General features: G+C 44.8%; 2 protein-coding genes across 3 annotated transcripts in view; both read right to left on the bottom strand.

Annotated features, from left to right (window-relative positions):
• ADD2 (adducin 2) overlaps positions 1 to 17,887 on the bottom strand; it is a 112,141-nt gene extending 94,254 nt beyond the window's left edge. Inside the window, exon 1 of the mRNA XM_036908309.2 lies at positions 17,762 to 17,887. The gene's annotated coding sequence lies outside the window, so the exon portion shown is untranslated. The remainder of the gene's footprint in view (positions 1 to 17,761) is intronic.
• Positions 1,845 to 20,079, bottom strand: FIGLA (folliculogenesis specific bHLH transcription factor). 2 transcript variants are annotated; one of them, XM_036908311.2, is made up of 5 exons: positions 17,762 to 20,079; positions 14,927 to 15,079; positions 13,226 to 13,379; positions 2,174 to 2,208; positions 1,855 to 1,915 (listed from the first exon to the last, which is right to left on the bottom strand). In XM_036908311.2, the coding sequence occupies exons 1-4, from the start codon at positions 17,960 to 17,962 to the stop codon at positions 2,204 to 2,206; spliced, it is 513 nt and encodes a 170-aa protein (XP_036764206.1). In that variant the 5' UTR covers positions 17,963 to 20,079; the 3' UTR covers positions 1,855 to 1,915; positions 2,174 to 2,203. The 2 variants fall into 2 exon arrangements, with proteins under 2 accessions (XP_036764205.1, XP_036764206.1); XM_036908310.2 differs by lacking the exon at positions 2,174 to 2,208 and having other exon boundaries at positions 1,845 to 1,915.
• Positions 20,080 to 21,767: the final 1,688 nt, after the last annotated feature.

The following is a 21,767-nucleotide window of genomic DNA, read 5'->3' as shown; positions in this document are numbered from 1 at the left end:
TAAGTTCCAAGAGGAGAGAGAGGAATTAAAGGAAGAATTGTTAAACTAAAAGGAAGCAGAACTAGGAGATTTGGGAAATTCTTAGCCTATCTATATTGTAAGAACTAAATTCGTTCTGAAGAGGGCACAGAGGCCCTAGGTGAGCAACCATGTTGATAAAGAGCCCAGGGGTGCACCTCACGGATTTAGTCAGCCATCTCAGCAGAGGCCAGGAATAGGTAGGATTACGCCATCAAAACCACTGCCTGTTTGAACTAAGGGGGACCAAGAAAGCAGGACAGAATAAAGGTAGGTCGTCAAACTTCTCAGATTCTACAGGACTAGCCCAGAGAGCTATTTAGGTGCAAACGTGCTCTATTCTCCAGAAAAGGGAAGAATGACCTCTAAAGGTGATTCCAAGATCGGGGTGCCACTCCTCCAGCCACAGGCCCAGAGGGAAGTAAGTTTCCTGCTGGTTTCAGAGGGCAGGGCCACTGCAGAGTGCTGTGGGGCATGATGTGGCCATTCCAGTGGGCCTGCAACATTGGACACTGAGCCAGATGATTATTTTGAAGCCTCAAGATAAAGCGGAATTTGCCTAGCTAGGTTTGGGGCTCACTTTGGACCCATCACCTCCTTCCCTCTTCCAGTTTCTCCCTTTGGAATGGGAATGTCTATCCTATGCCTATTCACCACTCTATTTTGGAAGTGCATAACTTCTGATTTCACAGGATCACAGTTTATAGAGAGGAATTTTGCCTTAGGATGAATATCTTGAGTGTCACCCAAATGTATTTAGATGATATTTAATGAGACTTTGGATTTCAGATTTTAGAAATGATACTGGAACAAGACTTGGAATGGACTGAATTTTGTGTAAGGACATGAATTTGGTGGATTTGGGCAGAATGCTATGGCCTGAATTGTCCCCCCAAAATTCTACATTGAAGCCTTACCACCCTGTATAACTATTTACTAAGAGACAGGTAGAAAGTATCAAGGTTAAATGAGGTCATAAGTGTGGGGCCTTAATCTGCCAGTGTCCTTAGTAAGACAATAAAGAGAGACCAGAGTTTGCTCACTCACACACAGGCTCTCTATCTCCATCATGCGAAGCCACAGAGAGAGAAGGCAGCTTTCTGCAAGCCACATAAAGCAATCTCACCAGAAATCAAACCTTCAGTCCTTGGTCTTGCACTTCCCAGCCTCCAGAACTTCAAGAAATAAGTTTGTTCTTTAAGCCACCCAGTCTGCAGTTTGTGTTTTGGCAGCCTAAGTAGACAATACATGCTCCGTGCCTTGGGTTCCACATCTGTCAAGCAGGGTTTATCATGCCTGTCTCATAGGACTGGTATGAGAACAAGTTGACATAGTATGGGGAACAGACCCAAAATATATTAAGTGCTGTGTCTTTGTGAGCAATTGTTAGAAAGATGGAGACTGCCTCTGTGCTCCAAGTGCTTGGGTGTCTAGCTGGCAAAGGTGCCGGATGGCCTTAGCAGGGCACTTGGATAGCCTTGAAAATCCTCACGCCCCATGGCCAATGCTTACCACTGTGCTCTTTTAGCTTCAATCTGTATTCCTATTAGGTGCTAATTTCCTCAGGAAGGGTAACAGGCACTTCTTCAAGTGATGAAAACAGATGGAATGAAATATATTAGGTGTAGTCTTGAGAGGAGGATGGAAACCTCTTTGGGATTGAGAGATAAGAGTGAAGGCTGAAGGCCCTGAAGCCTGCTTCTTCAAAGCATGAAATTAAGGAGAAAGTAGAATTGAGTAAATTTGTGACAGGCAAGGTCATTTAAAGGGTAACTGATAAACTGTGAATTATCACACAATGTTGCTAAAAAATGAGACTCCAACATTTTCAAGAACTGCATTTATTGGCTCTACAAAGTAGCCCTGGGCCAGCCTTGTCACTTTTCATACTTGGCACCTAAAACAGAGAAGAGAGTCCTTTGTAAATGTCTAAAGAATAGGAACAGTTCGTGAAAGAAATATGTAAAAAAAAAAAAATTAATTTCATTAGTAATCAACATATTTAAATTTAAAGATAAAATTCTAATGGGCAAAAAAAAGTGTCATATTAATGGATCCCATTGTTGGTTTCCAAGGATATGATGAAATCAGCACTCTTACATAGCTGAATGTAGTACAAATTGGCACCGCACATCAAGTCATAGATTATACCCACCTGTGGCTCAGGAGTTCTACTTCTGAGAATCTATCCTAAAAAAAAATGCAGAAACTCAGCCATAAGAAAGAAACAAATTCTACAATTTGCAACAACATGGATGGAGCTAGAGGGTATTATGCTCAGTGAAATAAGCCAGGTGGAGAAAGACAAGTATCAAATGATTTCACTCATCTGTGGAGTATAACAACGAAGCAAAACTGAGGGAACACAACAGCAGCCGACTCACAGACTCCAAGAAGGGACTAGCGGGGAACAAAAGGGAGAAGGAAGAGTGTTTATCAGTAATACCTTAATAAAATAAATAAATAAATAAATACTGCAGAAAGAGCTAAACACATCTGGTTATTTGCCATGTTTATGAGAACAAAAAACTCCCAACTTAAATGTCCAACAATTAGAAAATTGCCCCATTTAATGAACCGTTAAAATTTTATTATAAATACTACATACTGACCTCAGAACATGTTAGAAAAAGGACAAACAGGACACACAATGCTATCTACCCTATGATAATTCATGATTCAGTTGTACAGGAAACATTTTAAAAGGATGTTAGCATATTTACATTAGTGGTTTTACAAAGATGGTGAAGATCATTTGGGGTCTTCTCATTTTTCTGAAATCTCAACTTGAAGAAAAAACAAATCCATAACTACAAAACAAAGTCACTCAAATCATGGTCAGGCAGTTCAGATATTAGAACCCAGGTGTATAATCATTGTGGGCAATAAAATACTGCAATCAAATGCTTTAATTTAGCTTAAAAAACACATTTCTCTATATACTAGTCCACTCTCATTTACTCTCAAGGGTGAATTTGTTAGATGAAAGGTAGCTACTACCCATATGCCCAACTCCACCTTTCATTGACACACTCGATATTGGACAAGTTACTTAACTTCTGATCCTTAGTTTCCTGATACATAAAATGGACATAATTGTTTGTACATCACAGGGTGGTTATGAAAATGAAATAGGTTAATATGTATAAACCACTAGGAATAGTACCTGGCACAAAATAAGTATCAATAACTATGTTTTCCTGATCTTGGTCAAGTCTATCTACTATACATGTGATCAAGTTTTCTTTGAATTCAAATTAACTTTAGAAGTTTTATTTAAGAATTTTTTAACCTTTTACATATCCAAAATGTTTTACACCTGAGAGAAAAACTCATGTATTGCTGTGTTTACCTGAAGGATTTAAGGATAATTTAATCCTATCAGCCCATAGTCTATTTTAGATTATTGCCTTAGTATCAGAATATGAAAACTTGCTGAAGTTTATCAATATCTCATTCTCACAATTCATTTAAAAATGCCCATTGAATCACTGTCTAACCCCATACACAAAAATAAACTCCAAATGGATCAAAGACCTGAATATAAGTCATGAAACCATAAAACTCTTAGAAAAAAACATAGGCAAAAATCTCATGGACATAAACATGAGTGACTTCTTCATGAACATATCTCCCCGGGCAAGGGAAACAAAGGCAAAAATGAACAAGTGGGACTATATCAAGCTGAAAAGCTTCTGTACAGCAAAGGGCACCATCAATAGAACAAAAAGGTATCCTACAGTATGGGAGAACATATTCATAAATGACAGATCCGATAAAGGACTGACATCCAAAATATATAAAGAGCTCACACGCCTCAACAAACAAAAAGCAAATAATCCAATTAAAAAATGGGCAGAGGAGCTGAATAGACAGTTCTCTAAAGAAGAAATCCAGATGGCCAACAGGCACATGAAAAGATGCTCCACATTGCTAATTATCAGAGAAATGCAAATTAAAACCACAATGAGATATCACCTCACACCAGCAAGGATCGCCATCATCGAAAAGACAAACAACAACAAATGTTGGTGAGGTTGTGGAGAAAAGGGAACCCTCCTACACTGCTGGTGGGAATGTAAACTAGTTCAACCATTGTGGAAAGCAGTATGGAGGTTCCTCAGAATGCTCAAAATAGAAATACCATTTGACCCAGGAATTCCACTTCTAGGAATTTACCCTAAGAATGTAGCACTCCAGTTTGAAAAAGACAGATGCACCCCTATGTTTATCGCTGCACTATTTACAATAGCCAAGATATGGAAGCAACCTAAAGGTCCATCAGTAGATGAATGGATAAAGAAGATGTGGTACATTTTTCCAATGGAATATTATGCAGCCATAAGAAAAAAACAGATCCTACCATTCACAACAATATGGATGGAGCTAGAGGGTATTATGCTCAGTGAAATAAGCCAAGCGGAGAAGGACAAGTACCAGATGATTTCACTCATATGTGGAGTATAAGAACAAAGGAAAACTGAAGGAACAGAACAGCAGCAGAATCACAGAACCCAAGAATGGACTAACAGTTACCAAAGGGAAAGGGACTGGGGACGATGGGTGGGAAGGGAGGGATAAGGGCGGGAAGAAAAGAAAGGGGGCCTTACCATTAGCATGTATAGTGTGGGGGGGGCAGGGGGAGGGCTGTGCAACACAGAGAAGACAAGTAGTGATTTTACAGCATCTTACTACGCAGATGGACAGTGACTATGAACGGGTATGTGGGGGGGACTTGGTGAAGGGGGGAACCTAGTAAACATAATGTTCTTTCTGTAATTGTAGATTAATGATACCAAAATTTAAAAAAATGCCCTTTGGCCTTGCCTCCTCTAAGTCAAGGAATTGAAGGTCCAAGAAGAAGGTATCTGAGGAACAGAAACCCAGTGTGCTGCTCAGCCCCTCTAACAAGGTGGGCATGCTCCTGTTATGGGTTGTGGAGATGGACAGCTTGACACATTATCCAGTGCATTTCCCTCCACCCACTGAGCCAAGGCTTGGTGGGGGTGTGGGGAACAGGGGCAGATAGATATGGACAACAAGTCCTCACTCAGCTTTAGATCTCATTTCCCAGCTGAACAAAGCAAGCCACTCACTTGAAAGAAGCAGACTTAGATGAAAGGGAAAATAACAAACATGTGGGTTCTGGTGGGCCAGGGCTCAGATGGCCGCACATCACATGGTCAGAGGGCAGGGAGGAGGCAAGACACATTGTGTGAAAGACTTCCTACAACCAAAAATGGAGAAGAAGGTTGACACAGCAGGGAAGAGTTACTCAGAAGGGGTGGAACTAGTGTATAAAAGCTGCCTGACCCCTGGGAAGGGCCCCTGTACCATGCCACCCTGGGCCCAACCGAGGGATAAGAAAGAGTTACGTAAGGAATAGAACCCAAGATAAAGTAATATCTCAAGAAAGCAAGGATTTGCATCCACTTCTCGGGACATAGTCTCTCGTGGAAGTTTGGTGCTTACGTGGCTGGGGGACATCATCAGGTATATGAGCCCAAGGGCAGCCACATAGTCCAGGGAGACAAGCAGCAGCCTGGGTTTGGAATTAGAAGGCCTATCAAGCCTGACCTAGAGAGGAGAAGCCATAGTGGGGCCATGGACATCCACAGCAGATGTCAGCTCAACAATGCCCAAGACTGGAGGCCAGAGGACTAGCTGGGGTCAGAGGTGGGACAACACACAGAAGAGCTCCTGTTTCAGCCTCAACAGTGCATACACCTCTCACTGCACCTGGAGGAGGATGAGGAATGGGGAGAGCACTTAAGAAGCATAGAGCCCCCATAGGGATTCTGAACACTGAAACGGTTCAGTATTTACTCAAAGAAAGACCTTAATAGGGCAAGATTAAGACTTTTCCCACCATCTGAATCATAAGGGTCTCATTGGGTTATCAACAAGTACAGTGTGGAAAGTTATATATCTTCCCATCTAAATTGTGCTCATAATTGTCAGTCTTGCTTCAGTGCATGAAAGTCCAACCAGAATCCAGAGATCAGAACCTAGTGTGCTGGCCACAGCCTCACTGTCCCATGTCTAGAGCGAGATCCACACACATGATCTTCCAGCAAATGAAGCTCCTTCAAAAGGACCAGAGCTTTGCCTACCAAGCTCCATGTGGTCTGTCACTTTCCTTGGGGACCTGCCTGAAATCACATAATGCAAGAGGAAGGACTCTTCCCCTCGGTTTCTCTCACCTCAGAGCACCTGGATGAGGCAAGTGCCCCAGGCCCATCCTCCACGCTGAGTTGCTAGAAGGACACATTCCCAGAGGTAAATGTCTTCTAAAAGGAGGTGAGTGATCCAAAGAGAATTCCTAAAAGCAATCGAGTTGTACTTACAATCCCTTACCCTCCCAGTAGAAGATCTACTTTTAACATTGTGTCTTTAAAGTCCATTTTATCCCTGATGTTTTAGAAAACCCAGGGATTAAAATAAAGGGAGAGGATGGAAGGTAGGAAGACACACTGACCTCCTCAGGGGCTAGCTTATGTGGCCCTAGCATCTGGCAGTTTTCTGCTAACCCAGAGAGCCATCTGTCCCAAGGGAGGTCGGCAGCACAGAAGTTCTGCCTCTCCCTTAGAAAGAACCTTCCATCCGATGTGTGCCATTTTCCTCTATCCATGTGGGACAGTGAGAATAGCCTTTTATAAAACTCATAAGTATTCCCTCAAGAAATCCACTAGAACAGATGAGGACTTACTTCAATTCATCTAACCACCAGACCCACTGTATGTCAGAGAAAGAGAGAAGGAACTATTGGCTTTCTCAGATTATGCTCAGCTCACTGACTGTTAAGGGCACAAACCAGGTAGAGACCTTGTCAAATGCACCAAACTCCATGGGCAGGCACACACTGACACACTCTCACACATACGTTAAACCCACTTCCTTGATGGAGTCAATCTTTTGTCTTCACAGAAAAATTAGCGTCCCAACAAAAGATATCTCCCTTTCATTTTCAGAAAGAAATAGAAGTTTATCCTCCCACTAACATTTTCTTATCTTGATCAGATTGGGCCATCCTTGGGTGCTGCTTGGATCTCCTCCTGAGTAGCTGCAGCCTGGAGAACCCTCCACCAGGGGTGGCGTCAGTCCAAGGTCAGATGGATCCTGTCCCACATGCCCCAGATCTCACCTGCCAAAGGTCCCCAGGGAACCACCAGCATTCATGGCCTCAGAGCACCAAACCCTAAAGCCCCAAAGCTTAGAAAGATGCCGTAACTTCCCAAGCCAGATGCAACCACTGCAGAGTCTTCCCTCCAGCACCAGTGCCCTTGGTTCAGGGCTGCAAAGTTAAATGCCTAAACTGGTGATATAACAAGGGGTGGTGGGAAATGACAAACTAGAGAGCACTGACCCATCAACAGGGAAGTTCAAGTTTTCCAAACACTTAGCTGGCTAAACTCATCAGCACACGCCCCCGAAGCCACCAGTGAACAGACAAATGTGCTTCCCAGAGGAAAGCCTAGACCCGCCACGCCACTGCGGCGCGAGTTCTGCAGTCACATTTGGCCACTACTTGGGGTCGCATGAGATGGAAGGCAAGACAACAGATGCTTCAGGGAGTTCCAAGGGTGGTAATTCATCCCCACTAGCTGGACCATCTCAGTCCAGAGCTTTAAAATGTGATTAGAAGTAATGTCTCCAGTGATTAATTAAATGCACAGATCACCACAACCTGCAGGGGGCATAGTGGAAACCTACTACCCACAAACTCCTCTTTCTCTCAGAAACTCTCCAAGGAACACTCCCAAGACAGGCCAAAATTCAGAAGTGTATGAGGCTGGCATATCCAGGCTCCACAACAGACACTCATGTTCATCCATATATCCCTTTCCAGAACCCCTCTGACCCCAGCACAAGTGGCATCTCACTCCAACACTGAGGGTGATCTTTGTCCCTGGAGACAGACTCTAGAGGATCACAGGCAACTGAACAAAATTCAAATCCTTCCACGATGTCAAATGCCATAGCATGGGTGACAAATAGAAGGAATAAACAATGGTAGGTTAGTGAGCATCTTGTCACCCAGCAACACCCAAGCCCCAAATAGAAAAACCCTACACTTTGAAAGTCTATTTCTAAACAAGCCTTACCTGGACCTTGACACGAATCCCTGTCCCCACAAAGCCAGAGGTTCACATGGCTCAGGGCCTTCTCCATCCACACACATACTTGCTGAGTCAGTCCCCAAGTGAACCTGCTCTGGCCTGAGCAGTTAATCTCCATCCCTGACATCAGCAGATTCTTATGAACCTCATTTGGGATTTTGCCATTCAGGAATGTTGTTGATCTTGCACAGCCTGTTCTGACCCCATCCCAAAATCCCCCAAAATGAAGTCTCTGCCAGCAAGCCTCAGATCCTCTCCAAGCAGGAAGAAGGCTAACCACTCCCACATACTGAAGCTGGTGGGGGAAGGCGGGGCGCAGGATATGCCTCTCAAATCCTAAACCCCTTTGTACATAGGCATTTCAGTCCAACAAGCCTGTTAACAGCTGTCCCCAGCTCTCCAGTTAGAGTATCTGGCCAGGATCCTGAAAACCTATGTAGTCACCCTTTCAGGTAAACTGGGCCGAACCCTTATGAAGATCATGTGGCAAATAAAGGCCAGCCTGAGCTTTGTGTCTTTGGTCCCTTTATCTTGCTCCATCCTGGTTCCTGACTAAGATGCAAGCTTCTATAAAATTATTAAAAGTGATACTAAATAACTGCTCAAGCCATATGCAAATAAGGATCTCAGAGTTAAATCTATTAACAAAAAGAAAATCAGCCAGAATGATAGTCACACAGTAGGCACTTGAAAGAAAAAAGATTTCCCCTTCCTGAACAATTCAGTCCTAATGGCGTAGTGCACAGTGAAATGGGGAGCCTGGAGTGCAGCGTTGCAGGCTGAGGGCGAGGACTGCATTCAAACACGTTGGCAGCCCAGCACAGACCTAGAAGACAAAAGAGATCACACCAGGGGGGAAGGAGGCCCTGTGCAAATTAGTAAAGCCCAAGCCCAGTCAGGGTGAAGGGTAGCCTGGCATGGGAAGTCAGCTCCAAACAGGGTAAGGAGGGCATGAGGAGGGTGTCCGGGCAGATGGGCAGCACAGCACTGGGAAGAGAAGCCCAAGCCGAGTATGACAGGCATCCATGTGTGCAGGCCACCCAACACGGGGACCCCAAGCAGGTGAGGAGCACCTGTGTGGGGGGTGAGGGTGAATGTCAGAGCCAGAGAGAGGGTTCTTATGGAGAGGCAGCTTGTCATAGGTACTGGGGGGCAGAATTGTGTCCCCCCAAAATTAATTGATTGAAGCCCTAACCCCCAGCACCTCAGAAAGTGACTGCTTGGAGAAAGGGAATAGAAAGGGGTGATTAAGTGAAAATGAGGCCATTAGAGTGGGCACTAATATGACTGGTGTCCTTACAAGAATAGGAAGTCTGGACACACAGACACCAGGGCCACACACACAGAGGAAAAGCCATCTGCAAAGCAAGGATAGAGGCCTCAGAATAAATCAGACTTGCTGACAGCCTCTTAGACTGCCAGCCTCTAGAACTACGAGAAATAAGTTTCTATGGTTTAAGCCACTCAGTCTGTGTATGTTGTTATTGCAGCACTTGTAAGCTAATACAGGTACTAAAGCCCAAAAAGGGTGAGGCGAAGAGCCATGGAGAGATGGCACAAGATGGAAGATCAGTCACACACAGGATCGCCTTGATGAAAGGCTCATTCCAGGCCTGGGGGTGGGCGAGTACAAGATGCTTGAGCTCAGAATATCTTTTTACTAGAAAGGAAGTGATCAAAAAATGATGGAGACATATCAAGCACAAAGCCCCACCTGAAGGGGCCAACAGGACAATTTGAGTAACAAAATAAATCATGAAATATATATATATTATATGACAACATAATAATCTACTGAATTAAACAGAAAACCATGTGTCTATATTATAAAAAATGAATATAGAAACAAAGTGTTCTATAATAAGTAAATGGCTCAGCTGTAGCACATCCATCCCATGGTTAATGTTTAGCAGTAAGAGGAACGGACCATTGATAGAATAGCTGGGATGATTTCAGGGGCTCTGTGCTAAGTGACAGAAGCCAGTCTCTAAGGATTCCATGTAGTATATGCTGTTCTCAAGATGGTAAATCAAAAAGATGGAGAACAGCTTAGTGGCTGTCAGGGGTACATGGATGTGACTATGAAAGGGTAGCACACAGGAGAGCTTTCTGGTGATGAAACAGCACTGGATCCTGATTGCAGTGGTTGGTTTTCCACAGATTTACACATGTGATAAAATGACGTGAAACCATATACATGTAGTACTGATACTGATTTTCTGGTCAATACTGTACTATAGTTACATAAGCTGCAGCCCTTGGGGGAAAGCAAGTTAAGAGTACATGGGACTTCTCTGCATTATCTTTACAACTTCTTGTGAATCTATCATTATTTCAAAATAGAAAGGTTAATAAATGTAGAATGCTTAATGAGTAGTAAGATATCTAGATAGTTTCAAAAATCTCTGCACAAAACACCAAAGAAAAAGGCTAACTCTAAATTAGAGAGGCCTGGTGTTCACCACACTGAGTAAGCGAATATCCTTAGCAATAGGACGAATCAAAATCTGTCCCATCTCCAAGGATGCAACACATAGGAAACTGCACCACTTCTGTGATATTCCTGTCAAAGATGCATTCTGAATCCAACCAGGAGGAAACAGACAGACTTGAATCAAGAAATGTTCTCCAAAACAGCTAGCATGTAATGTTCAAATGTGTCAAGGTCGTTAAAGAAATTATCATCAAGGACCAAGGAATTATACCAGATGGAAGGAAACTAAAGAGACATGACAACTAAATGCAACTCATGATTCTCAGCTGGTCCCTTTGCTAGAAAGGGCATTATTAAGACTGTTGGTGAAACCTGAGCAGAGCCTGAGGATATGTGGCAGTGATGCCATGAACTTCCTGGTTTGGATGGCTGCACCGCAGTCGTGCGGGAGATTGTCCCACTGGAAGGAATTCACACGAAAGTAATTAGAGGCAATGGAGCATCTTGTGGGCAACTGACTCTCAAATGGGTCAGAAGAAAAAGTTCTTTGTACTGTACTTGCAGCCTTTCTATAAGCTGATTATTGTTTCAGAATAAATGTTGTTTACTTTAAAAATGAATTGTTTGAATACCAATGAGAAACCATTGACAAAACTGATGGAAATCTAGAATACTTGGGCAAAAATGGCACTCTTTACCTTCAAGCCTGGAAAATCACACTTGCCGGGAGTTACATGCTAAAAGAAGTTACAAGGAGATAAACATCTCAAATATATGATTCATTCTTTGTTCATTCTAAGAATTAGCACACTCTTCCAATTAACAACTTAACCTTGGTTAGTTAAAAGACTTAAAATTTAGTGTCTTCTTCCTTTTTAAAAGTAAAGTTCCAGTCAGAACTTTTCTGTTTCTTACTAGAAAATATTGGTCTGCCCACTTTAAATCTACTTACTGTAAATGGCCTATTTCCAGGATCAACTATCCCGGGAAACAAGGACGTACACACACCGTTGCTGTGGCTTTTGCAAAGTGTAAGCCTGCTCTTCTACCAGCCCAGGCCTAACAGTATTGGCCAGAAGGTGGAGTCACCTTCTGGTGACTGGCATGGTGATACCTACCTGATAAGGATCAGTGATTACTAAAGGCAAGTAAGAGTCTTGCCTTAATACCTAGTACATATTAAAACTAACATTTATGGAAGCATTACTAACTTAAATAGCCAAAGTGAAGGTTCAGCTTCATTTTTTTCTGTTGTTCTCAGTCACCCCCAGTCCGCTTATATAATAGCAACAGGAATTCTGTCCCCTAATGGTTGACTGGCAAGGGAAGGTTTCTATTTCAAGTAGCCAGAATGTGAAATCGAGATTGAGCATGTGCACAAGTGGAATTCTTAGAAGACAGCAATCAAGTCAGAAATGTGAGCCAAGGCTAGCCACTCAGCAAGAAGCCTGTCGGACCTCAAAGCAGAGTGGTGCATGGGTGAGAACCAAGCAAGAAAAGCCAGAACACCTTTTAAGAACAGAGCTGCAATGCCTGTAGTGTACTGCTGATTGCTCACGCTTCATGGTGAGTCAAACAGGTTTAACAATGTATGCCCAAGGAAACACTGACATGCTAGAGACTGTGCTAGACACTTGACCAAAACGATGTCATTTGAACCTCATAGTTACCTTATGTACAAGGTAGGCACAATTATCATTTTCATTCTATAGACGCAGAAACTAAGGATTAGAGATTCAAGAGCCCACCCAAAGTCACACAGCTAGCGAGTGATAAAACCAGGATTTGAACCTTAAAAATCTGTCTCTAGAGTCCTGCACTCAACTGCTATTCTGAACTGCTGCCCACCAACCACCGTTTGTTACTCCATGGCCCTACTGTCCCTTCCGTCACAGTAAGCAGCTTGCTTGTTACTGTGTGCCTGGTTCCAGACTCCTACAAGCCTTTCTTGCTTCAGTAGCAGCCATGCTGCAGGATGCAGCAAAGGGGTCTCACTTATGTAGCACTGAGACACAGCAAGGGGAAAAAAGTCCACTTTCTAGACTTGGAGAAACAGGCTGCTAGTTTCAGCAGCTTTCTCAGCTTGGAAAAGTAATAAGAGCTGTTAAATAAACTCCTTTGCTATTATTTAGAAAATACTGCCTCCTACAAGGCCAACTCAATAAAAAAACAACAACAAACGTGTGCAGGCATATATGGTATCACCATGCTTCGGTATGTATAACACGCTGCTGTCTTTTTCTGGAGACCTCAGAATCAGGAAAACTTTTGATGCACTAATTGTTATTAAAAGTATCAATATTTTACTTACATCATATAATTATGGTGTCTAGTTATTAATAAAAAAATATGCTCAGCTCTGTATTTAGGTGATTCTGTAAGGCCTGCCTTTCCCTGGAGCTGCTTACCAATTAATTTGGGAACATAATAGATTTTCCAAACAGGCAAACTCTATCTCCCCACCTAGGTGCTTTCACAAAATGATGTTGTTTCAGTCATCTGTTAGCAATGGAAAATATCACACACCTCAAGGAAGATATTCTGAGTTTTTGACATCTACAGAAAAGAAGAAACTCTTTTACCAGACTCCTGGTTGGGGAGATAACTCCAGTTGCAGACATCACACTCTGACGACAAGTGTAGGCTGACTCACCACTGCTACCATCTGCCCAGGGCCGTTCTTCCTCATTCTTCAAGCCCACAGCACAGCTGGCATGTTGGGTGATGTGTCTCGATAGCTCTCTGGCCAAGGATATATGTGGTTCAGAAATATTGCTGCTATAGTTCTGGTGATCTGGATCTTGTTTCTGGAAACCATATTTAGTGGTCAAACAGTGTTATATGACAGTCAGACTTTGAACATTTAAATCAATATATTTCAAAGTTCTGACAGATGACGTTTCATTTAAGTGATAAGGGCAATGCTTACATTATCATGGAAAGGAAACCATTGCTCAATTGTTATGCATTGGCAACTGCATCAAAAAGGTTATAGCCTGGAACAGATCTTCTATTTTATAATGAATGTAGCACCAAACAAAGCACTCCTGTTATTACATAATTAAGCTGCAAAGAAAAACTAAGACAGCCACCCACACGTGTGCAAACACTCTGACCAGGCCCCTACCCCGCCATCCAATCTGATGACAGGAAAACCCACTCGCACCATTGCAGAAGGTGACCTCCCAGTAGTCACCTAAGTAGGACTAGCAGATAAGGGGAAAACTCTAAAAGGACCATGACATACCCAGCTATTTCTCCCTAAGTTTCTAGGATCAGCTTTCTCTAGTCTTTAGTATCTGCCCTTCTCTTCGGTCCCTGAACATGATCACATTGTTACTTAGAAAAGACCTTTACAGACCTAACAGCTTTTCTTCCATTCTTCTGAACCTTCTTTCCAGTCTCAGGCTTCCAGGTTGAATGGACTTGAAATTGGCCATTTCTCCCTACTTGAACTCCAGAACTACATCTCAACACCCTATGAGCTGACTTCGAGCCCACGCCTATTCCACATCTCAAATGCTGGGCCAGGTGTTCTTCCCTGGCCTCTCAGTAGCCTTTCACACTGCTGCTGCCCATCCTCAGCATCCCATAGTTCTCCCCTGCCTGACCTAGGACCCCATCTTGCTTCTCTACCTTCTCCTCTCTGATGGCTCTTCCTTTTTGTCAAGTGTCACTTAGGGCTCATTTCTGTCTTCACATCTTACCTCCTCTGATGACTCATCTGCTTTCAGGCCTCCAGGGTCTGCCTCTCCATGCAATGACCCATAACACCAGCTCACACCTTCCACTGCTAATGGACATCTCTGAGCAATGCATCCTGATAACGGTGGTGACACCATGGGGCTTGTTTGCAAAGCAGCTTAATTCGTGTCCTCCCACTGAATGGTCACAAAACCCCATGAGACTGACATCACCAGACCCTGCTGAGCTCTCCAGTAGGGTTGGCCCTCAGGGAGGGCCTCTCCCAGGGCAAGACCTTCTGTGCCCTAATGTGCACCCTGCTGAAGGGAAACCACCACCACAGAGTGGCTTTAGGAAGCCTCCTCTCGTGTGCCGCTGTCAGTCTTATTAAAAATTAGGAGCTAGGTGCTCTCGACAGTGACAGGAGGCAAGTGCATGGATGGCTGAGACCTTGGCTCCAAAGTTCTCACAAACCCGGATTCAAACCCCAGTCCTGACATTTTTTAGTTACATGGCCTTTACCTGTATTTTGGTTTTCTCCTCTGTAAAACAAGTCTCATAAATAGCTCAGAGGATTGTTATAAACTAACTGGAAGGTCTATTCAAACTGGCACATAAAAGGGGTTCAATAAACAGTGAGTATCATTGTTCTAAACTTTTAAGCCTTTACCTCAGAGTCTTTGGCTCCTTCCAAAACATCACTGAGAACTTGTATGTACTCAGTTGCACCTTTCAGAATATCAACTTTGCTAGGCTTCCTGCTTTGGGGGAGAAATGGCACAAGTGCCTTCAGTTTGGCAAAACCACGGTTGAGATTTTTTATCTGGAAAGCAAAAAAGCACAGTGACACACAGAGAAGCTAATTTGTACAGACAACCCCCAAACCACAGAAGGGTTTGTGAGGGCCCGTTTCCACAGCTCTCTTGTCCCGGTGGCGAACATAAGTAGGCACAGGCCACAGTCCCCGCTCCACGGGCAGTGCAGCTCCTGGCACAAACTGAGCACTGTGGGTGGGTGGGCTGCAAGGGGCACCTGAGTCCATGCTGACCTCCCTCCTCTTCCTCCAAGAGCATACCCACTGCACTGTAATGTCGAGGCAGTGGGTAGTGACCAAAAGCTCTAAGTCGATATACCACGATTTAAAACCCAGATCCACCATTTACTAGCTTTACAATAGTAAGTAGGATACTTCATACTGCCAAGCCTTGGTTTATCTGCAAAGTGGAAAATACCCTCCTCATGGCTCTTTTGTAGCGATTAGGAGACATAAAACACTTCTTCCTGACCTGGCACGTGGAAAGCCCCCAATAAGTGGCACTGATGATAATTAATAAAATGTACAAACACTTGTCTGCTCAAGCATTTGTGCCATCAAGCCTTCAACCTCTTTCCCAGATGAACTGAGAGTCAAGTGGTAGAGTCCAAGTAGTCTGTATGTTGGTGAAATTTGAAAAGTGGAAAAAGGCTCATCATTTTTTTTTTTTAATTCTCTAGGGCCTAATCCCTCAGAAAACCTGGAATTCTGATGACTACCAACCCGGGGGACACAAGCCCTGAAAAAACTGGCTCCCACTACATCATAAAGCCAATATACTCACTTACATTGATTGAGAGTCCCTTCCTATCCCAGATCACAGTGGACAATGGACATAGCCGATTACAGCAGAATACAATGACCAATAGGTAAAAATACTGAACTTCAATAAAAGAGCTACACATTAAAACAGAAATTAGAAACGATTTTTCATGTACCAAGCTGGTATCATTTTGTTTTGTTAATCATACCCAGCACTGGGGATGGACAAACAGAACGGTTCCTATATCCTATAAGAAGGGATAAAAATTTCTTCAAAGCAATTGGGCAACTTGTAGCAAGTCATGAGAGTGTATATGTCTTATGTCCCAGTAATTCCACTTCTAGCATAAATTTTATGCTAAAGCAATTATCAGACAAACACACAGATTTATGTATCAGGAAAAAGCTGGAGAACTCATACATCCCCAACAATAGGAGACTGGATAAGTTATGGTCCACTTATAGGCAGACCATGTAGTCAAAAGCTTGTTCTTTGAAAGAATGCTTCAGAATGAGCAAATGCTTTTGATAATATTAAGTGAAAAACATTACAAAGTTACTCTAGATCACAATTTTATAAAAGTATATAAAGGGACACACATAACTAGAAAAAAGACTGGGAGGATATACTCAAGAATAATACTTCATGGTAGTTATATCTATTATGGATGTTTTGTTTCCCAGTCATTTCTATGTTTTCCAGATACATCAGTTTTATCATAAAGGTCGTTAGTTTTAAAATAGTTGATAAAACCAGGACCAATTCTCCCCAGAAAGCAATTATTTTCTGGTGAGAAGGCCTACTTAAAATTCAAGTAATTGGATCAGAATCTTGTTTGAGACCGCACCTTGACATCAGATTCCGGGTTATTTTCATAAATACCAGGTTAGCGCCTGGTAAAACCCTGCCTCTCCACCCCCGCGGTTATCCCAACTTGTTTCCCTTAAGTCTTCTGCTCTTGGACCCTCCTCTTCACACCCTTTCCCAAACACAGCTCCTGACTGATTTACTGGGGCTACACTTCCAAAAGGCCCCGGCTGTGGAGGCACAGCGCCCGGCAGAACGGCGTCAGGTCTCAGGCCTGAGGAGGCTCCCCTGTCTCTTCCAAACCCCATTCTTCCCTCTGTGGGACCGCCTCTGCTGCGACCGAACCCAAAGATTGCGACGGGCAGAACGGAGCCCAGATCCGACAAGTTCGGGGCCCGAGCCTAGTTAGAAATACTAAAAGCTACCAGCAGATGCCGCTCCGACTCCGTCCCACAGGGCGTTTGCGATTTACCGCGTACCCCGCCTGTCCGCGAAAGTCACTTGCTCCTAACAGGGAGTGGAGTGGGAGGCTGGGCGCTCCCCGGGGCATTGCGTCTCCTTACTTTAAAAAAGAAAAGAGTAACTTCCAAGGGGTCCCCTCACCCTAGTCTCGCTTTCAGGCAGAGATGCAGAGGTTAAGGAAAACGGGTGTTGGGAGCCCTTTGCACCCCAAGCACACACCCAGCAGTTTCTGTTGGGAGACTGAAGCGCAACTCCCGGGCGCCAAGCTTTTTAAAAGCACCTGCCACGGGGAGACATTTGTGAAGTTGGGGCCTTCTCCGTCTCCACTCCCACCCTCAGACCGGGTCCCTGCACAAGTCCCCGAGGGTTCGCAGGGAGAGGGCCATCCCAGCGTCAGCGAGCAAGCAGCTGGACGGGGGTGCAGGGTGACACGGCAACCGTCACTTTCCCAAGGTAGGGCTCGAAGGGCCTCAGGAGGTCCAAGTTGCCCTCGGGCGCCGCCGGTGAGCGGTGAGTGGGTGCACTGGGTCCTGCCCGGGGTTTGGCGGTGGGCAGCGGGTATGGGCGCGGGGAAAGGAGAAGTCAGCCTGCCCGGGGCAGGGTCGGGGGGCCGCCAAGCCCGGGTGGCCTGGGCGGCCCTCGCGGGGCCCGGAGCTTACCCGCTCGCGCTCCTTGGCGTTGGCCACGCGCCGCCGCTCCAGCACCAGCTGGAGGTCCTCGGTGGAAGAGTAGCCGCCCGAGGGCAGCCGCTTGAGGCGGCAGATGGCGGCCAGCTGAGGCAGCGGCCCGAACTGCTCCCGCAGCACGTCCTCCAGCACCTCGGCCTCCGGGCCGCGCAGAAGGGCGGGCGCAGGGTTCATGGCGGCCTGCAGGCCCGCCGGCCGCCGGGCCTTTCATCGCCCGCACCTGGGGCCGCACGGGGCCCGCGGGGGCGTGAGGGGCGTGAGGAGCGTGGGGGGCGTCCGCCGGGCGTATCGCGAACCGGGTCCCTATCTCCGGAAGTCCGTCCAGGAATCAGTTTAACACACGCCATATAGGTGATTCAGGTGAACACTGAATTACGGAAGGCGCTGGTTCACAAATTTGGCTGCACACTGAAATCACCTAGGAAGTTTTAGTTTTAATCCACAGACATGGGTACCAATCACCAAAATTCTGATTTGATCCATCTGGGTTGGAGCCTCAGCTTCAGAATATATGTATATACCCATGTATGCAAATATATTTATGTACATATATACATTTACCAGAAAAATTTGATGGATACACACAAAACTTTTTGAAAATTCATTTTCAAATAAAATTTAAAAGAGCAGTAACATAGAGGACCTCTATCCCCTTTGCTTAGAATCTCTACTTGTTAACTTTTTTTTACATTTGCTGCATCACCCTCTCTATAAATATCCCCATTTTTCTTTTTCTAAAGCATTTCTTCAGTCTTGCCCTGTCTCCATGACTTTGATGATTTCAAAGAGTAGAAGTCTTTCATTCTGAAGGTTGTCCCTCACCCTGGGTCTGTCCAGTGTTTCTTCTTGCCCAGTCCCAGGTTGCACCTTCCCCGCAGAGGCTCCATGAAATGGTGCTCAGCTTTTCTCACTTTGTCGTATCAGGAGAAACATGATGTTGACCTGTCCCACCGCTGGCGATGTTAACCTTGATCACTGGGTCAAGGTGTTGTCTGCCAGGTTCCTTTACCATAAGTTAACAAATTTTTCCTTTTAATTGACAAATATTTTGTGAGGCGATAGCCTTAGCCTCCTTGCTGACTCCTGCCTAAATTAACCACTACTCTTCTAGCCAAATGGTTGACATCCTAGTAAGGGGAAGAGCTTTCCCTTTTACATTTATTTATTCATTTTGTATTTATCTCAGAATGAGTTCACGGATTTCTATTTTATTCAATAAGATGTAATTCATTCATATCATTATTTATTTGGTGCTCAGATTATCCCAGATCTGGCATGTGGGAGCCCTTTCAAGTCGGCTCCTCTATCCTTTTGTTCTGATCCCACATCATCCTTTGAGTGCTTTCTGACTTGTGCCAAAAAAGCACATGTTCCAGTGTCATCTTGAATTTTCTCTGCCCCAACCCTGGAATCAGTCAACTCTTTTAGTGGAAAATGGGATTTAGAAACGAAGATCTGGATGCTTCATTCCTTTTGGAATGTCTTTGCTTCTAAGCCCTTTTTGCAGACAGGAAATACACATATGTACAGACACACGTGCACACACTTATATAGCTATATGCATAGCTGTGGGTATATAATGGATTTAAGAAGCATGAGTTCCCCTCCAATTCCAATCCAACACCTCAGATTCCTCTCAAGTTACCCCTTTCCATACTTAGAACTCCCTTCTCCAACAGTGAGAAACTTGACTCCTTGTGGTAAAATGAGAGTTTCTGTGGCCAGGATTCTCACCGGGCCATGGTTGACTAGCTCACTGCACACCTGTGGGCAATACATGGCTGTTGACTCTATAAAAAGAGCTCCGCCCAGTGCTCTAGGTATAATACAGTGGCAGGGCTGCAAGGCTGCAGGAGAGCAGAGCAGAGCAGAGGCTGGAGTGGTGGCAGCGCTGAGAACAGAGGCCCAGAGGAAGACTGTGCGGGGCGACTGTGCAGAGAGGCCCGGAGGACGGCTGTGCAGACGGAGGGGCCCAGAGGCAGAGACCGGTCTGCTGCATACAGACTTGCTCTGAGTGAATGGAATTTTAGTGACTGACCTGCCACTGTGAGAATAAAGTTGGGTATAACCCTTTCACCCCAAGAGCATTTTGCTGTCATTTTCTTTGGTCACATTGAATCCATAGCAAACTTGCCCGGGGCTGAAACCCATTGGCAAGACACTCCTAATATCCTCAGTGTATTTATTTGCTCAGTTCCACATATAACCCATTTCCTAGCCACAGAAGCCAGCTACTTGGCCCCATCTCCTTTTCAGTTCCTGACATGGCACTGCTCCAAGGGAAGGACAGGGGAAGAGAAGAGGACACCCCCAAATGCTTAACTGGGGTCCCTGAGCAGTGGACCTGAGAATGAGAATGAGCATATTGCTGGCATTTTTCACAATAAGCATGTGTCATGTCTATGATTTAAAAATTTTATTTTTCAAGAGGAAAATTTTGTTTGCTCTAAGTTCATTTGGTATTGTCTGCTAGCAGGCATGTAGAAGGCAGCAAGTGCCAACTGTGTGGAGATAAAGCTTCAAATGGAGAGGGTTTACCCATTTTGTTTCCTTGAGCATCAAAAAGGACACTATTGACATTATTCTATTTTATTGCCAGTCCCTTGAGTGGACAAGCTGGTGTGCATATTGGTGTGAGAACACCAGACAATTCCTTTATACATGCACTCTCCATCAACTCCAGCTATAACTTTCTGGCCTCTTGACAGTTAAAGTCCTACCTTGAGCCATCTGTTCTGAGGAGAGCAATCACGGGAACTTATTTGAGCTAAAGCGTTACACCTGGTAGTGACTTCGTGCTGCTGTCTTGCCACCACCCAATACTGTGACAGCCTAATGAACAAAAAAGGTTATTTCTCCCTACCCTGGCAGCATGAAAGGTGTAGGTCAGCGGTGCTTCTCTGCTCCTCATCGCTGAGGGACCTGGGCTCCTTCCGGTTACTGCTCCTGGGTGTCATTTCCGGAAACACAGCTGTCCTGTTACCAGCTTCTGCCATCACCAGGGCCAGGCAGGGATCAGGCCTCCCAGCAGCAATGTCCTCAGAACATTCATCCCAGACGAGGTTCAGAGGAGGGTCATAACCTCTTCTGGGAATTCCAAGCAGATGCCAAGGGACTTCCTTCAGGGGGTAGGTGCTTACACAATCTCTGGGAGGGCTCGAGGAGCATGAGGAGCTCTGAGTTCAGAACACACACTAAAGCTGCAATCCCGGGAGCAGGACGTCCCTGTCCCTACAACTGCCACCCGGCCCCCAGGGCTGAGAAAGGGGCCCGAACACAGCTGCAGAGAAATGCCGCCCCCTGGCTTGTCCACAGGAAGAAGACAAAAGGACAGAGAGTGAGCTCTGCCTCTCGTCCACGCTCTCAGTCTCACAAAACTGTTCCTAATGAAATCATCTTAATTGGCATCCAGAACCCAGGAAACACGGGGTTCTGGAAAAATGGTGCTTTGGCCTTCCTGCCTCTGCTGTGCAAAAAGACACCGGGAAGAGGGAGGGAGGATGGGGGTTGAGGGTGCCGATCCACATTATATCTTCCACCTCAAGACGCAGAAAAATGGCCTCTTGCTTCATCTTGTGCCCCAGCAGATTCCCCTCTTCAGTCTTTCCTGTTCCTTACTCTGCCTTATCTACATGTGCCTATGCCCTTGTCACACAGACCAGATCATGGATAAGACACAGTGGCCTTGAGCTCCTTAGCTCACTCAAGACATGAAAGAGCTGCTAAAAAAGTTTGATAAGGGAAGGCAAAGAATGACATTTTATAATAAGGTCAAAAACTATGAAGAGTCAGGTCTACATTGCCCAGAATTCCTATCCAAATCAACTTGGAAATTGCACACTATTATTCATATTCACATAAATTCATATTATGATTTTTGCATACTATTTATTACATAGTACATATTATTTTTATCTCACCACATTCCTGGGAACTAGACTTTATTCCCATTGTACAGATGAGAAAATCAATGCCAGAA

The sequence above is a fragment of the Manis pentadactyla genome, chromosome 2 (assembly GCF_030020395.1).
Source record: "Manis pentadactyla isolate mManPen7 chromosome 2, mManPen7.hap1, whole genome shotgun sequence".
Lineage (NCBI taxonomy): Eukaryota > Metazoa > Chordata > Mammalia > Pholidota > Manidae > Manis > Manis pentadactyla.
Note: the sequence above shows the minus strand (reverse complement) of the source record. Positions and strands in the feature narration are given on the sequence as shown.

Coding starts and splice junctions, on each gene's coding strand:
- FIGLA (XM_036908310.2), bottom strand. CDS start 17,962: ATGAACCCTGCGCCCGCCCTTCTGCGCGGCCCGGAGGCCGAGGTGCTG. Junction 15,080..17,761: donor ACGCCAAGGAGCGCGAGCGG/GTAAGCTCCGGG, acceptor TTTGCTTTCCAG/ATAAAAAATCTCAACCGTGG. Junction 1,916..13,225: donor CTGGGCAGATGGTAGCAGTG/GTGAGTCAGCCT, acceptor TCTCTGTTTTAG/GTGCCAAGTATGAAAAGTGA.